Source organism: Aythya fuligula, chromosome 9 (assembly GCF_009819795.1).
Source record: "Aythya fuligula isolate bAytFul2 chromosome 9, bAytFul2.pri, whole genome shotgun sequence".
Classification (NCBI taxonomy): Eukaryota; Metazoa; Chordata; class Aves; order Anseriformes; family Anatidae; genus Aythya; species Aythya fuligula.
The window spans coordinates 11,953,183-11,971,358 of NC_045567.1; the positions used below are offsets into that span (position 1 = coordinate 11,953,183).

Consider the following 18,176-nt stretch of genomic DNA (forward strand, 5'->3'; position numbering starts at 1 on the left):
TTGCCAACAGTTTCTGCAATCCTCAGTTGTTATGCTGGCTTTGAAAGCACGATGTGTCTTATTTCTAGTGCTCCTTGTACTTCAGCACTAGAGTTCTTTTTGAGCTTGGGACCATATTTACCATGCTATATACCGACATACACATTTCCCAATCTTGTTCACACAATTCCCTCCCTCTTGGGGATCTTTTCCCACATCAACAAAAGATTGTTTTCCTACTTTCAGGCATCTGGCAAGTCTAGCCACTCTGGAAAAGCATGTTTGTTAGGTAGAGCTGGTTCATTTGGCAGTGAAGTGCTCTAACATTGCGTGAACCTTTAAATGAGCACAGGTTTTAAAGCCAGCCTTAATTAAATGAGCCAGAGGCTCACATTTCTGGATTAAATTGGCTGCAGGTTCAGTTTAAAAAATCAGAAATCTTAAGAAAAAAAGTATGGAGGGAGTCTTATTATTATTATTATTATTTTTAACAAAAACATGCTCATGGGGCTATAGTTATGCCCAGTATGCAGCATAATAATGGACCTTAAACTAACTCAGAAATTTGTGTTTGATTTTGCAGTACCCATATTTGAGTAAATTTGATTTCAGTGCTATATGGAAATACCGTGATACACACTTTTGTTTTTTAACTCAAGAGGTTTGAGTCCTTTCTGTGGGAGTCGTCTTCTCCCAGAGTCACACAGAAAACCATTCTGTTTCCACCTGTGTGTAATTTCATGCTCCCTACTAATTCAGGTTTCCCATAGTTGCAAGTCGATCCTAAGCAGTGCTTAAAACAACCTGTGGGAAGAAAGATGGAGAGAAAATTGTGTGTTTAACTTGTGCCAGGGGTAGTTAAACATATGGATGTCGGAAGAAGCAACTATTTTAGCCATGGAGGAGATGTGTAACAGCTGTGGCCATGCAAGCTCCTTGATGTTCAGCCCTGTCTTAGGACAGATTGCCTAGACAATGGGTGAGAGGACGAGCTGGAACCTTTCAAATGCCTTTTGCTATGTATCTGTGGGCACTTGAACTTTGGAAGTGGGCTCAGAGTAGTCTTATTGGCAGGAATCTAATAATAATTCTTTTGGTTACCTTGGATGAGTTGATAGTGGCTAGAAAACTGGAAGCAGCTTATAAATCTTGCTTGTGTGCTGCGTTGGTTCCTGCAGCTCTTGACTTAATTCTGGGACAAATCAGGATGGCTTTGATAAATGACAGGTAGAAACTGCTATGGTACGGAGTGGCAGGAGGATCCTGTACAGGATGGTCCAATCCACTGACATTTGTATGTCTGGTGCTCTGCAAGTTGTTAAATGCACTCTAAACTGTTTTTTTTTGCTGTTGTCTTAGTAAAATAAGCTGTAGTTGGGACCTGCCGGTATATGAAAGCCAGCGAAACAAATACATGTATTTAAAATACAATTTTCTTCACCAACTGTTAAAAATGAAATAATCTTCTATTAAAGCTTACAGTTACTGTTACATTGTTAACTGTTCAGAAAACTAAATTGAAATAGTATTTGGTTGAGCACGTGAATTTTGTGAAGTGATACAGGGTCCCAGTAAAGACAGGGACCATTTCCATATCAGCTATTTGTTCCAATCAAAGTTGAAGAAACTTAACTGTCCCCTCCTTCAGTACTTTTTATCTTCACTTTTCCAGCTTGTGGATTAAAAACGAATTACAGAGCCTTAAGTTCCTCTTCTTTTAGCCATGAAAATCTTGATGTCAGTGAATGATATTTCTTGCCATCTTGTATTATTTCCTTCTTTCTAATAAATGCGGTTTAAATGCACAGCCTGTATTCATAAATGCAGTTTTTGTTTATACATGGCATTAATGATATCGTAATTAATAAGGAGTTTTGAAATGTTTTTGATATATCAAACTACATTTGGACAGAGATCTAACAGACTTCAAAAGGAATGTAGATAAACAGAGCTATAAAATCACTGAATTGTTTGTGTATTTCTGGTTAAGAAAGGAAATAACAAGTTTAGTGTAACTGCTACGTATAATTGCTGATTGTCGTTTTTCAATTTGCTAAAACATGAGAAATATTTTTTTTCATTATGAAGATTACTAAAAGTGCACCAGAAAAAAAAAAAACAACAACAACAACAAAAAAAAACAAAACCAACAACAACAAATAAACCACCTCCATCTATGTGAAGGGATCTTAATATAATTGAGTTTACTTTTCATGCTCAAGGCTCTCTGGCTGCTAGTGATGCACTCTGTCCTGGCCATTTGTCAGCGGTGATCTAAAATATAAACTTCTTCCTTTCATGCATATACTGTTTACTGGAGGATTTGGTCTCCAAACAGTTGCAGATTTCTCTAACACAGAATCCAAGGTCAGCTGATATTTGCTGAAGCTGGAAACCAGTGGTTCCTGCTGTTCTGGCTCGCACAAAAGTTTCCATTCTATACCTCCGTTTTATAACTCTCAGTTTTTTCCAAACTCTTGGCTTTTGGACTGAATTTTTTTTCCAGCCTAACTGCTGCCAAAAGTGGATTTTCATTTTTGGAAAGCTTGAGCAAGGGCGGTTTGTCCATTTTGGAAAATGAGAGGAGTGCTCTTTATAAAAATACTGTGTTCTGGTTTGTTATGTTGTTGTTTAAGTTAAAATACATAGAAGTAGAAAGTTAAGATATTCTCAAAGACATATTTAGGAGTTTGCTGAGGAAGAATTGGTTTCAATAATATTGAAATATGGTCCACCGAAAATCATATGCTTTGTGTTCCTAGTTTGTTTTTCTGTCTTGTGAAGCTAAAATGGCCCAACAAAGGGAGGATCTGCTAGGTGGGCAGTAAGGTATTGTATTTAAGAAAATAGAAAGTAACACTTGGGATTACAAAATGACAGTAACTGTTGCTCCAACTCCTCATTTTTATTTACTTACACTCTTCTGTCCTAAAAATTGCTAACATTGAATGTATTGACTGACTCTGCATAAAAGTAGAGACCTTGTTCTGTAAATAAACTACAGTTTAAAATGTTTGTTTCTATTTGTTTCTGATACTGCCTTTATGTAAAAGTTACATTACTTTTATACTGTTACAAAAACTTTTTTTTTTTTTTAAAGAAGTGTCCTGTGATGCTCCCAAAGGTAGAAGCAGCCAAAGCTGATTGTGGCAGAGGCAGATGTCAGATTGCTGAACAAAAGGCTGCCTCGTTTCTCGGTGTAAAAAATTCATCCACACTACATATGTCTGCAAAGCTTAGTTGACATAATGTGGACTCTCAGCAACGTGATCTGTGTTACACCACGGGAAGTTTGGTTTGCCCATATTGAAGGTCTTTCATTACATCATAGTATGCAGTGCTGAAACAGAAGTGAGATCACTCTGGTTCGTGTCAATTTTTATGGAATCTCCCCATATGCTTGTAGGAGATGTAGGAGCATATATGGTGATGAATTTCTATTTGCATAAAAACTTCCAAACGTCATGTTTGCCAGGCACTAATGTTGAATTTTCCTGTTCTTTCCGTAGCTCTTCTGAATTTGAATTGAGTTGTCCCCCTATTTCTAATACCAGAAAATGCACAAAAGTGCAAGACTGGCTGTGGTGGCTGTTATTTCATAACCAGCTAACGTCTGGTCAGCTGTTGGTGGAGTAATTCCTTATATCCCTTTTTTTCTCTGCTCAGTTCACCTGCTAAATCTTTATATTTCCATGAGAAAGAAGAACTATTCATTAGTCATACATTAGATACAGTAATAATTTCAATTTCAGAATGTGACAGCACTTTAAGGGGTGGGGGAGTGGTAATCACATCACAAAACCTCATGAAAACTGCAAAGCTTTAATTGTTGTACATATAGTCCGAACGCATTATTCACCCTAAATACAGGCATGGGATTGCCACGCAGGTGTTCTCTTAGTGCAATGACACTGTAACGTGCCTGTCCTGATACCATACTTCCATGGTTTTAAGAAGTTTTCAGCCTTGAGATGACTACACAAGTTGATTTGAAGCAAAATAAATAAATAAATAAATAAAAATCAGAGCTGGGTCACTGGGGGAAGCTTTTGTTAGCTGCCTATTTAATTTTTTACACTTTGTGTGTGTGTGTAATAATATAGTAATTCAGTAATACCATTAGTCATCATCTTGGCAGCATGTAAAGAGTAATTGAGAACTTTGGAATGGAAAGTATGCTGTGTTGTGAAGTTATATTGAAAATGGGACCTTTCTGCATTCATGCAGCTTCTTGACCTGACGTCAAAGTTACAGTAATTATATAATTAGAAGATTTGCTTTCTGCTGCTTTCATGCAGATAAAACAATGACATGGAGCTATCCACTGCAGAACTGAACATACATTTCTGTAAACTTCAAAATGTTAAGAAACTTTTCAGAAAGAATGGTTATAATATGGTATATTGAAATAAATATAACAACAAAAAAAGAGGAACTAAATAACTGTTAGGAGAATTTTCCCACTGGATTTGAGACAGAATAAAATGTTGTGTTCAGTCTCAAGCTGATTTTATTTTATATATATAAATATATATTTATATATATATATAAACGTGGTGTTGTTAACATTGGTCTATATTTTGAAGAAAGCACTATGAAATTAAATTCAGTTTAGAGTGAGTTTTTTAAGCTGTTGCTGTAAATGACACACAAATTTATAGTTGAAAGCCTGACTAAAATAATTTTACACTTTTAACATCTGAATGGTACCTTTGTAATTTAATCAGTTGCAACAGTGTCCTCTTACCCTGTTATTCTGTTACCAAATCTCATTAATTTTCCATTCCCCAAAATTTCTCCTCCTTCTGTGGTGGATGATTCTGAATAGCCCAATTTTCAGAATAAAAAGATAAAGTAGTGTTTTTTGTCACCTGGCTATAGCAGGCATTGTGCAGGAGCAGCAGAAGGTTATCAGCCATGAGGTTTTGTTTTGTTTTCTGAAATGGCAGAATGTTTATGCTAACATTACATTGTTTTGTTTCTAAATTTCAGGGGAAGGTCTCATTTAGAGGTGGTGAGGCAGGGCAAGAGTGGGTTTCCTTCGTTCTGTGCATGGTTTACACGGCTCCCAAGGCCTGGAGGCTGGTGTTGAGGCTGTCTGTCTGAGCCTGCTGGGCACCACGAGGCCAGGAGCTGGAAGCAGCAGCATACTCCTGTCTAAAAACTCAAATGCAGCACTGGAAAGGCACTATTTGGTCTTCTCAGGGAAGAAAGCTCTTTGGGTAAACTCAAGGCAGATTGCTTACAGAAACTGGGTAAAAATGTTTCTGTAACCAGAAAAAGAGGACAGCACTTCTCACCATGTTGGATCATGTCTGCTTACCTGCACGTTTATTTGGGGGTTTCAGCATCAGAGGCTAGATCCAATGGGATACCAAGCAACTTCTGGAATGAATGGTATTTGTGCCATGTGAATTCACCTGACTTGTGTTTCATACTCTTAGTTGCCTTCATGGGTAAACATAACTCATGAAAGCATGGATGAGAGAGATGAGCTAATTTCATATCGTTTTCTGACCTTTTATTTCTGTACTCTTCTCCTTTGTTAAGGCACTAGATGCAGTCAGCTGTTCGCGTCAGGTAGACTACCAGTGCTGCTTCAGACTTCCAGTACTGCAGTTATCATACTTTCTCACTGGAGTTTTTTTTTTTTTTTTAAGTGATACAGAGGTATTTTGAAGTGATAGAGCCAGATTAGATTGTTCTAAAAACCACTGCCAGTCAATCTGTTTTCTAAGCAGCAATTTCTCTTCAATTTTTGTGAATTTTAGCAATGTAGAGTGATTTTCCCAACTTTTGCTTTATTTTTTAAACCCTCTTCTTTTAACCAAAAGTACTTGTTCTTTTCATTTGCACATTTAGATGACTTACTATATTACTAATTATTTTAATACCTACCCTCTTTTAAAAAAAAATCTACTGTTCCGAACTTAGAGAGTCAGTTACGGAACTGTTTGTACCTGTTTTACTGGGAAAACTGTAGTGTCTTCTGGAGCTCTGACTTTTCCAAATAAACGAGATCTGAGTGGCATGAATGCCTCAGGTGTGTTTAGCCACAACATCAGTGTCATTGGAAACAAGCCAGAGTGGGGGAGGAAATGATTTTGTGAGGGGGTGGCAGGTTTCCTTCGGTGGTTTGTGACGGCCTGTGGCACAGAGCATGGCCCGGCACAGCAGTCGGGTGCTGTCTCAAGCAGAGCTGTGCGCCCTCACTCTGGGTGTACTGTGAACTCCCTCTTTCCACCTTTGTACCACAGCTGCTTTCTGTCAGCATTGGTTTCATGGTGTTGCATGCAGCTTGCCTAGAGCATGGGCGAAGGGTCAGTGGGGAGGGCTCCATCGCAAGCAGCTCGACAGAGACAACATGGCGTGGTGCAGTGCTACGGCTGAGGGAGGCAGTCCCGCTCCAGACTTTTCTGTGGGGATAAAAAGTCAAAGCCCCTGCGTCAGCCAGTTTTGGCTGAGGGAGAGCCACAGTTGTCGGCTACACAGACGGATTGTTGCTGGTTCCTTGAAGGACATACATAGCTTGTGGCTGATCTTGTCCGCTCACATAGATAAGGTCAGGTAGAGATGGCCTCCAGAGGCCTCCAGCATCGCTGGCTGCCATTCTGTGGAACATGTCTGTATGTACACTCTGTCTAGGGGGTGTTTGCTCATTACAGTAGCAAAGGTGGTCAATGCTAATGTGAAAAATCTTTTCTATAGTTTTTAAAGATGCCATATCCTATTTCTAATTTGCTATAAATTGCTTTGTCTTAATCCCATTGTATTTTTTTTTCAGTCCAAATATTATGGCCAGGCTTTACTGACAGAAGTTTACAAGCATCTGAATTTGAATGAATCAGACTACTTTGGAATTGAGTTCCAGAACATCCAGTCATATTGGGTATGTAATGTTTCCTGAAAAATTAATTACAATAAAAAGTTTGAGTGGATGAAGTTGCTTAAGTGTCAAAAGTGCTGGAGTCTCCTGTAGGATACTCTTTGATTTAGTGTAAATCTACTTCACTCATCAGAACAATGTCAACTAATAAAGTAGAGGGGGAGAATCAGATTCTGTATCTTGTTAAATTTCCAAAACGTATAATGCAATTATGTAGCTGCTGATGTTTCTACTTTCAGAAACATAAATATAATCCTCCTTTCCTCTAAAAACTAGTAACTCAAAGTGTAGTCTGCATAGCCCTTACAAAACCATATTAAAAGTGTAGTTTTGGCGGTGGTGACATTCATATTCAGTTAATTCAGACTTCAGTTAATTTCCCTGAAGAGTCATTATGCACCTCTCTGCAATAGATATAAGCCCCAGCAGCTGTACAGGCCTGCATTCACTTTTAATCATGGTCTAGGTAAATAATAAGATTCTGTAAGCATCCTAATTGCTTATCCTTGCAAAGAGGGCAGCTTAGCTTCTAAACTGAAAAGTGTTCTTAAAATGGGACCTTTGTTCTCTTTCTTTATTATGTTTTCTAGATTTAGGTCTTACATGCAGAAAGTATGACTGAAATCATAGGGAATGCTAACAGCACTAATGCATGCTGCTTTTGAGCCAAGGGACTATAGCAAAGCTTGTTTAGTTTATTTTTCTTTTGCAAAGCTTCCAAAGCGTTTCTGGTAATAAGGTTCTTAAAATCCTCAGCTCTTGCAAGAGAAGTGACTGATAAGGACCTAACCTAGGCCATTGCTCTGTTACGGCTCTTTTAATGTCTTTTTGTTTGGAGGGGGGTTAAAAAAAAATAAAATAAATGAAATACTTCAGTACCCAGAATACATCATAATAGATTTATGGTTAGTAGAGTGAAAACAGTTTTTCTTTAAAAATCTGTTTGTTTAAGAGAGAACAAAATTGTGGGAAATGAATAAAGAGTAAAAATACTTAAGTATCATTCTATAGAACAGGGATGGACAGAACATGGAAAGGAAAAAACTCCAGCCTTGTCGCATCGCCCAGATCTTCTGTAATTCTGTATTTGAGCTTTTCTCTACTGTCGTGTTTTGGCATGGTTTCTGTGCACCACCTCAGCATTGGTGATGTGCTTTTGCTGAAGTGACTCTTCGTTCTCTGTCCAAATGAGCTTTAAGCATGGATCAGTGATTTTTGTACTGATACATGATAAACGTAAATTCAAATGGAAAGTATTTTTTTTTTTAAGGCAAAGGAATTGCTGCATTGCTACAGTGAGGAAAAAATGCATATATATTAAGTACTGCTTAAATTGAATTTACTTTTGATGTTTTCTATTGTATTCAAATGAATGCCAGTTTGTAATTTTTTTCTTTAATTTCAGATTTGGCTGGAGCCTATGAAACCTGTTATTAAACAAGTACGGAGTAAGTAGTTTTAAAAAAGGAAGTTTTTCTTAATTTGCATCTACTTTATGTGGGCTGCTTTCATAATTACTACTTGATTTACTGGTTATTCTTCCCTGAAAATTGTATTTGGTGGGGGTGATAATGGTTCCTGTTTGGGCATGCAAACCTGATGTTTTTAATATGTAGTATGTGGTGGGTGGAATGGAAAATTACTGAGCATATGATTCTTTCTCTGTGATAAATATCTAAATAGATTGGATCAGCTGGTGTTAAGTTAGTGAAACATAACATTTGGTGTTTGTGAGCTTTTCTAAGTTGTGTTGTCTTACAATGGAGAAAAGCAAAAAGGAATATTCTGGATTTTCAAATCCATTGTGATCGAGGAGGTAACATCTACAGTCGTGATCCTGTCTGAGAGATGATTGACTTTGACAAGAACTGCAAAAGCTGCAATTGCCTTCTCCATTGTTCTGCCTTGCCAGGCAAAATTCAGAGCTTGTTAATATTCAGTGAATTCCAACATGGTGGGTATTCCCCTTCTTATTGTCAGAAATTCTCTGAAGTCTCCTCAGGAACAGCTTTGTTGAGAGAGCAGAGGTAGTGATCTCTAACCACGTGCATGGAGAATGCCACAGTGTGGCTGAGGCTGGAGGCACCTCTGGATCTATCTCGTTCAACCCCTGCTCAATGTTCATCCCCTCAGGGTCTATGGACATACGAATTTCCAATTTGCTCAAGTATTCCACGACCTGATTCCCTTCCACCAGGGTACGTCTGCCTTGCTCCAGCCTTTCCCCGGTCTCTGGGACTGGGATTCTTGAAGGCCAGCCAGTCTTGCTGCTAAAGACTGAGGCAAAGCAGGCATTCAGCACCTTGGCCTTCTCATTGTCCTCTTTAGCCACGTCTCCTGTTTCATTCAGCAAAGGGCCAACATTTTCTCTGATCTTCACTTTGTCACTAATGTAGAAGTCCTTGCTGCCGTTGACATCCCTGACCACTTCAAATCTCCATTTCCCATTTAAAAAATATAATGTTGCTGTGTCATCTTTTTATATACTCCATGCAGTTAGGCTTTTTTGGGGGGTTTGTTTTTCCGTAGCTGCCTACTGGAAGTAGTTATATCTTAGTCAAGAGATCTGGTGGAACATAGATCTGTGATACTGCTTGGTTACTCCTGGATTCTGCTTTCTATTTATAAATAGGAGAAACTCAACCTTAGACAATAGGCCAGTGGCCACAATTTCACTCATAATATGTATATTGTCCTAACATGGTCTGAGACCATGGGGATATGCTAGAAATTATGGCTGCTTGGCTGTTTGGTGACCTGCCACCCAGATTATGTTGCCAGTGATCTTGAAAGTGGTCTTTAAAAAAAAAAATCTGTCGTCTTAAGCAGTGGAGTCTGTCACATGCTCATGTTTTGAACCCAATTTTATATTTCTATAGTTTTGGTAGCTCAGGAGAGAGCCCTTCTTCACTGCTAGTTGAATCCCTCCTGGCTTTCTGCTGTTTTAAAAATTGAAATATGACTGTAGAGCACCTTGAAAATGTTTACAATTAAAAGGTTAATTCCAAAAATAGTGATTTAGGCTATTCCTTCATTGAATCCATTAGCAGACATATGATGGCATTAGGAGTATCTTCGTAAAGAAGAGTTTAGGCATTACTGTTAAATAAAAAGCCTTCACAGTTTTGTTAAGATTCTTGTTTGGTTGTTTTTTGTTTGTTTGGTTTGGTTTTAAGTTTAATAATTTTGGGATTAGCTTTATAACTTTCTTTTTTAGCACAGCAGTATAAGAACGCTAGATGTTATCCGGGGCTTTTAAGTTAATACAGTTCAAACATGTTAGGTTACAGAGCTGATGGAGATCGCTGTGTAATTGTATGCACGTAGTTCTGAATCTCATGATTACTTTCAGCAGGAACGTACTCAGTTCTATTACAGAACCGTTGCGGTACATTGCGTGAAGTGCTCTGGTTTATGGTCTCATGGGGGCAGTTAGGTGTGCCTCTGGGGGTTTGTATATCACAGAGACATCTCCACGGTGCCCGTTTGTAATGCTGCAGGTACTCTGCTGCAGGTCAGACGATTACCAATTTGATAATAGAAAAGGATTTCCATGTTTTGATCCAAATTTAAATCACTATGTATGCATAATTTGCCCGGGATGGACTATTTACAGGGAAGGGGGTTTTGAATTTGTGACGCTGGGTTGCAGCAAGAATTCAGTTCACATGTCCATGCCAAGAGGGAAAGAATGGTTTTGCATGTGGCTTTTCAGTGCGGCGGTGTGTGGCTTCCAGGTGTGCTCAGCATCAGCTCAGTGTTGCTCCAGGGGAAATAACTTGGCAGTTTTCCACAACTCTAGTGTCTAAATGTAATATTTTTGAAAGGTTTCCTCCAGATGTTTGGGAATATTAAGGGGGTTCTTGAAGCAATGAATCATTCCTCTGAGCAGCGGGGGGGGTAAAGGCTGTGAGTTGGAACCTTTTCTTGGCAGCCCCGTGTGCCGGTGCCTCCCCATCCCTCCTCCCCAGGGGCTTTCTGGCACGGCTGGTGCTCACAAGTACACATCAGAAATGCCTCAAGTGCAGCCTAGATGGAAATGTCTTTCTGAGTTTTCCTTTGTGATGAGTGTGGATGCAAACGCCTGCTTTCCTAATGGGCACACAGTATGGAGATGGCATTTGGGCACCATCTCTGTTGGTTTATAGAGTGTGGTCGCTGTACCTCCAGGGTAATTTTTCCCTATTTTTTTGTTTGTTTGTTTGCTTTTAGATTTGGCTTCTTACAGTACATTCTGCATCTTGGTAAAGACTGGTCCGGTGTTTCCTTGCACTACACTATAAGTCTTTTCCTAGTTTCATTTCCAGCCTCTGTTTCTAGATACCATGCTCTAATTAGGGCTCAGTGGTTTAGTTTTTTCATTCACCAAACCTCTGGTAACTCAGGCCGAGCTGGCTGTGGTAGTCTGAAAGTTAGTTCTCCAAGGAAGGAAGCAAAATTCATTGTCCCTCTGCTAACAAATGAGAGGATGGATGTGTTAAAATCCTATGGAGAATCGTACACCTCCCTTCTCGGTGGCAACTGAGAACGCGAGAGCAGAAGAAAACAGATTTCTCTCAAGTCATCGGGGGAAGAAGGCAGGAGGCCTGTAGAATTCCCTGAGAATTTCCTGGTCTTCGAATTTCTTGGGATTTGTTTCCTTGCAGTCCCACTGGTACTGCTTTGTGGCACAGATCTGTGTGTGAATGAGAAATGGGCTCGCCGTTCCCTGGAGCAGCTGGCCCAGGGCTGAAGCCCAGCAGCAGGGCCTGGGCCACGTCCCACAGTCCCTGGTGGGTTGGTGCAGGCAGTCTGTTCACAGATGTCCTACTGTTGGGACTGACTGCAAAACACTAAACCCTTTCTGCTTTAAAAGCAGACAAACGAGCAGAACAGCAGCGTCTGCAGAGGGCCCAGTGAACGGCTGGGGTACTGTCTAACAATCCTCCAAAAATACTGGCATGAGGCTGAGGCTGTTCATGGGGGCTGGTCACAGTGGGGTTTTCTTGCTGCAAAGCACTTTGTGGAGCTGCTCTCCAGGGGGGCAGCTTGCCTTGCCTTGGGCTTGCTGATCCCATCCTAATGTTTCCTCCTGGGTCAGCCCAGGGTCCAGGTTATGGTGTCTTATTCTGAGTCAAGAATAGCTGCTGCAGCTGAGAAAGGCAATTCCAGTTATCTCAGATTCTGTTTAGATTTAAACCTAAATTATTTTTTCCGTGTTGCCTAGCTTGATGAGTTCAAAGGCAAAAAAGGGCTGAAGTGGGCTTTAAGGGGCATGCTGGCAGTGGGCTGCAAATGCCTGTTGGTCCCTGCGGGGAGCCTGCTGGGTCCAGCTGCCCTCTTGGGTTCCCCTCCTGGGCAGCGGGGAGCTGTGCAACGCAGCTGCTCCGTCCTCCCATTCTGGGAATGTCCTGCAGGATCATCAGTGATGTTTTTGAAAGTGGTCAAGTAGCTGTTCTGTAGTTCTCATGTTGCACAAAATAATTTTACTTTGCATCTATAATACTTCCAGGGCATTGAACGTAGTTTTAAAAGGAGCCTTTTTGCTGTACCTGTATTGATATGGATTATCTACACCCCATAGGACCACCATAGCCAGCTGAAAAGGCAAGCTGAAAGCTGGCTAGACTTTGTGTTGTATTTCTGTGGATGTTGGAAAGCATAATATACATGCGCTTACAAAGTTAAATGTATTTCAAAGTTCAATATATTTTTTTTGTGAAATGTCTAACTTTTCTTATAGGACCAAAGACTACAATGCTTCGTCTAGCTGTAAAGTTTTTCCCCCCAGACCCGGGTCAGTTGCAAGAGGAATATACGAGGTAAAGTATTTTCTGAAGAATTGGGTTTGCATTATCTACTGGAATAAAAGTAAGGTAAGAATAGGAGGTCACTGCATCTGTTTCCAAGCAAAAGAGATCAGGTGTCAAAAGAGACAAGGTACAGGGGAAAAACATATGTATAAACAGGACCTATATAAAATAATCAGTACATGTTTTATTAAATGATTTATCATTTAAACTGCAGAAGTCCGCGTTTTAAGTATTCTGCAACTAGCAAAGATGCTTTACTGTTCAGACTTATCACCGGTGCTTATAATGGGTTACTTTTGCCAGATGCTAACTTTGGGTGAACCTTTGGTAAATTAAGCAGACCCAACTACTCACTAGCACCAGTGAATGTGGTTTGAAATCTGTGCTTGTTAAACGGACTTTGTTTTTTTAATGTTTAGAGAGCGTCTTTAATGTGTTTTCCAGATTTACTATGTTTGTTTGAAATTCTTTTTATAGATTCATAAAGGTTCCTTATTGTCATCCTTCAGATATACTTAAGACCAAAGAAGGATGATAAGTCCTGTGATGCACATGCCTCTTGTAATGATTGATGTTACCTAAGTGTTTCATTTACTCCCGGTTTTCTTATCTTAATTACTGTTACTTGTAGGAATTCCCTTAAGAATATACCTTTTTGGAGCAGGAACTGTGTTTTTCTCTACTTATGTAGCATTTATTGTGGAATTCTGGTCTGAGCATAGAGCAACAAGGTATTTCATAAAGCCATTAAGGATACAGACACTTTATGGTAGCTGTATTGAAGAAGCCAATATTGCACAGTCAGATACGCAGAATGCAGAGTGTATGGTATAGGATAGTCTGTAGTACCTTCTTACACTACTTTAAAAAAAAAAAAAAAAGAAGCTTTCAAAATGTATACATTTTATTATATTTTTGCCTTGAGAATCTAATGCATAATTATTTTAAAATCAGTTTTGATTAAAAAAAAAATCTTTTGCTCTGTTTAAGAGATTTTAAATATTTGTAAAGTCTTTAAAATTATTTTTAATAGTTGAATAGTTCGTTAAAGAACATTGATCAGTCTATTAGCTTAGGTTTATATTAATAAGATATTGCCTATTTACTGCTGTCTATTTATGCACTTTCTTCCAAGTAAAAAAGAAAAGCACAAAAGACTGGCCAACATTATATTCATTTAAAAAACGTTTAGATTCTAAGTTAGTCCTTATCACTGCACTTTTGATCCTGCCATGTTCTTCTTCTTTCCCTGCAGTTTTTGAAATAAACCTCTTTAACCAGTGTTTTGGAAAATACTTTAGTAAATTATCATAGTGCATAAGAAAAGTCAGTGTAATTTCTTACTGTCTTTATAGACTGCTGACATTATTGTCCTGGAAAATGCAATCACTGAGTAAATGAATTGTGAGCAAAAAATATTTTTCCTAACAAGGCACTAGGATCAGTAATGTTGTCTCAGCTCCCTTCTAATAGGTAAAATCACTTTAAGTCTTCCTTAAGTTTCTTTCCAGCTAAAATTTACAGCTGCTGTTACGTAAAAACTCAAGCTGGTTAAAGAGTGTGGTTTTCCTTCTGCTTCCTTGTTCCACTTACACTGATAAATTGCATCGCGCAGCTGGATTAGTCATGGGTTTAGTTTTATTTGGATGTCCTTCATAGCAAGGCTTCTGTTTTATGTTGTTTTTTGGAGAGCAGGAGAATTAGGAGATACTCTTTTTTTCTTTCTTTTTAAATACTGTTCAATTGTTTTAAAATTCTTTCACATGTCAAGGTTGTACTTCTTACTCTCTCTTTTCAGGTATCTGTTCGCATTGCAAATCAAGAGGGACTTGGCAGAAGAACGACTAACCTGCAGTGACAATACAGCAGCTCTTCTCATCTCTCATCTTTTGCAATGTTAGTATTGCCACTGTGGTGGCATCAGCTGATGAGCATCATCATGATGAGCTATTGCTAAGTTGAATTTAATAGCATACAGAAGTTTTTGCCTGCACTCTGATAACTGGAAGGGTTTTTGTCTTGCAGTGTTTCTGTTCCATACATGCAGTAAACCTGCTTGTTTTGAACAGTGGGATTACAGTCAGGGCTAGCTAGTTCCTGGTGTGGGGAGCAGCTGCTATTTATGTACAAGATAACTTTGGCTTCGAGGAGATTGTACAAAACCAAAACCTCTGCATGTTGTCTTGCTCTGGCTCTGCAAATGGGGTCACTGTTAGACAGCTGTTCTTGTCTCCCTCAGTGCTTCCTGAAGTTAGTTTCTAAATTTTCCAGTGGCTGGAAGGTGATGAACATACAGAGATTGGGCTGATGTTTCAGAAATAAAACTAGAAATGTGAGAGAACAAGTTCAACACTAGAGTTGTCAGCAGCTTTTTTCTTTGGAGGGAGTGGAAGTGGAAATTGGAAGCAATTGATTTGGGAGCTCTCCATGTTTCTGCTTACTCAGTCTGTAAGCAGCTAAAGAGCTAAAAATGTGTCCTTTAATTCAAGCAGGTTGAAAGACTGATTGGTTTCGAGACCAAATGAGTTCAGCTTAGCCTGCACTCTCAAGCAGCAGCCAAACCTGCAATATGAGCTGCAGAAATGGGGTTTTGTGCCTCCTTGCTTACTTGACACAAAAGCTTTTAAATTATACCTTTTCATACGTGCACTATGAAGTAGTTACTAGTTCTCTACTCCTAATTAGTTTATTAAAGCATAACTATAATAATATTAGTTAGTTATCTTTTGGAAGACCAAAACTGTATTATGTATGTGGTTAGCGAGTGGCACAATTAAAATTTGCTAATGATTTGTCAAAACTTTGCAAAAGTTTTAGGAACAATTCCAGGGCAGCATGTTGCTGTGGAGCAGATCTCAGTGTCCAGCCTGGCTTATCTTGGTCTTACCTTACTAGAAAAGTAGAAACAAGAAGGAAAATGATTATTTTTAACATAAAATTATTTTATAGAAGTACCTTTCGTTTTTGTTGTTGTTTTGTATGCTGGGTTGATTTTAAACAGGATATTGCCATGTTCTGTTAAAGAACAGCTGTGTTGGATGAGATTTTTAGTTCATGTAGTCCACTCTCCTTTCTCTGACAGTAGTTAATAGCAGATGCTCTGGGGAAGACATGAGAAACAGAACAAGCATCTGGTGATACTTCCATTACTGCATCCATCCAACATTCTTTGCATGTGACCTTTCAAAGTCAGATTGACTCCCTATCTCTGTTTCCCTTACCGAACTTTGCTTTGTTGTATTTCTCAAATTAGTTTTTGAATTTGCTTATATTTTTGGCGCCCTCCCATGAAAACGAGCTTCACAGCTTAATTTTTCAGGTTGCACAGGAAAACTTTTTTCTTTTTTCTTTTTTTTTATTTTTATTTTTTTAACTTTTCCAGCAATTATGAATTTACCAAATGAAATTAAAATGCAAAATTTTATGAAATTTATTCATATATATATATTTTTTTTTCATTCAAATTGTAGTTTTATATACATCTGCTGTAAGTCCTGTGTGCCTAATGCTATTCTTTTCCAAGCAAATGACTTCTGGTCTCTTTCATGTTTTATTAGATGGAAGCTGTTCCATACTTTTAAATCTTTTTTTCTTTTCTGCAAATCTCTTCCTAAATCTACCAGGTCATTTCTGAAAAGTGTGGATATGTGAAGAGGAGGCCAAAAATCCAGATGTAGGCACTGTCTTGCATCTTTTATACATCAGTTACATCAGTTTATAGAGAGTCACAAGACTGCTTTCCTTCTTGCTGTGTATTTAATTTTGGACCGTTCCTAAAATTTAATTTAATAAATACTACCAAGTAGGATTATCCATAACTATTGTTATGTATATTAAAAAAAAAAAAATACGCAGGTGTGGTGTGAGGCATTTGCAAAGAAGGCATGTTTAGACAACTGAGTTTTTCCGAGAGTCCTTGACTTTAAACAAGTCTGTTTTGCAAGCAATGTTCAAGTGCTGCTGTAACCTCCAGAAAGTCTGGTTGGGGTAGATGTGTCCATTTTGTAAAGTGAAGCTGGATACAAAGTGTAATACACAAACTGGAAATGCTGAAAGGAAAATATAGTCCAGCTCTTGGGGGTCTCTCCCAGGTCCTTATGAAGTATTTTCTGTCCTTGTTCCTTTTCCATTGCTTCTTTGTATTTTAACATTGTTTTATTTTCTGTAATAGCTGAAATAGGGGATTTCGATGAATCAGAGGATCGGGAACACCTAAAAACAAACCAGTATTTGCCAAACCAGGAAAGAATCCAAGGGAAGATCTTGGAGTTCCACAGGAAGCATGTGTAAGTGAGGGGCACCAGGGACATGGAGCTGGGGAGCTGGCACACTGGCTTGCTGGAGGAAGAGTACCCTGTGTCATAGGATGGCATTAAAATGCATGTGTTGAACACCAGTTATCTAATTAGAAAGGATGGATGTCGCAATAGTTACTATTGGTTCTTTTTAAATTAGCAGCTTTAACATGTTTTAGTCTGTTTTATGTTTGAATATAGCGATGAAGCTATTTAAACTGGGAGAACAAGACAGTTTGTCTGAGGGCAATCTACAGGCTTGTGTGTGCTGACTTTCCCATACACATGTGGCTTAAATTAAAGGCTTATGGCAAGAGGAAAGCCACAATGAGAGTGTTGTTTAAACTTCTACACTTTTCCAAATCCACTGGACATTTGGTAGAATAGTGGGCATTTATAAGAGGACAGGTGATAGCGAAAGTGAATGTTTTTTGTTACACAAATTAAATGTGTATTAATTGTAGTATGGCTATGAGAGCGGGAAAGAGAGGAGAAGAGGCCATAGTTGTTTGGCAAAAGCTTTTCTCAAGTAATATTACAGTGTACTTTTAATAAAACAGCAAAGAAACCTATCACGAGCTTGTAATAATGGTTTGTAATTCTTCAGAACTTCAGGTTTGCAAAGGTTAAGTTTAACTTGTCAAGTATGTGTGTCTTGCTTTTGTCTAAATAATTAGAAATAGATTACATTGTACTCTTTAAAGCATGAAGAAAACGGAGAAGGATAGAAGAGGTAGGGGAGAAATAACTTTCATCAGAATTTATGCAATACCTGATATAGCAGTCAAAGTATTTTTGAAATAATTAAAGTGTATTAGGGACAAAGGAGTTATTCATCACAAATATAAAATTAATTTGAAGACAGCCAGGAACTGCAAAAATGAATGCTTCATTATTAGAAATGTCCACTTCTCCCACATCGCGTGTGTACAATACAGGTAGGTCATATGTCTTCAGTCTTGTTTAGCTGGTCTTAAAATGTGAAGATATACTTAGTCAAATATTTTGAGAAGTAAAATGATTTGGAGTATAAGGGAGACATGGTGCTGATGAAAGAAAAGTCCACCAGTGAAGAGGTTCCGTTGCAACCAAAATCAGTGTTTGCACTTCATGACCTAGATTTGCTACAACTATGTTCTTCTTAATCTTTTTAAGCATGCAGTGCTAACATTCATAAGAAATTTCAGGCTATTACCTGTCGTGACTGGTCTTCTAATCTCACTC

General features: G+C 38.5%; 1 protein-coding gene across 5 annotated transcripts in view; it reads left to right on the plus strand.

The window, feature by feature from the left end:
• Nucleotides 1-18,176, plus strand: part of FARP2 (FERM, ARH/RhoGEF and pleckstrin domain protein 2) — a 72,410-nt gene that overhangs the window by 15,038 nt on the left and 39,196 nt on the right. For all 5 annotated transcript variants that reach the window (XM_032193350.1, XM_032193351.1, XM_032193352.1 and 2 more), the window contains exons 3-7: nucleotides 6,764-6,868; nucleotides 8,271-8,313; nucleotides 12,588-12,666; nucleotides 14,456-14,553; nucleotides 16,829-16,943. In XM_032193350.1, the coding sequence (XP_032049241.1) occupies nucleotides 6,764-6,868; nucleotides 8,271-8,313; nucleotides 12,588-12,666; nucleotides 14,456-14,553; nucleotides 16,829-16,943 (440 nt within the window). The remainder of the gene's footprint in view (nucleotides 1-6,763; nucleotides 6,869-8,270; nucleotides 8,314-12,587; nucleotides 12,667-14,455; nucleotides 14,554-16,828; nucleotides 16,944-18,176) is intronic.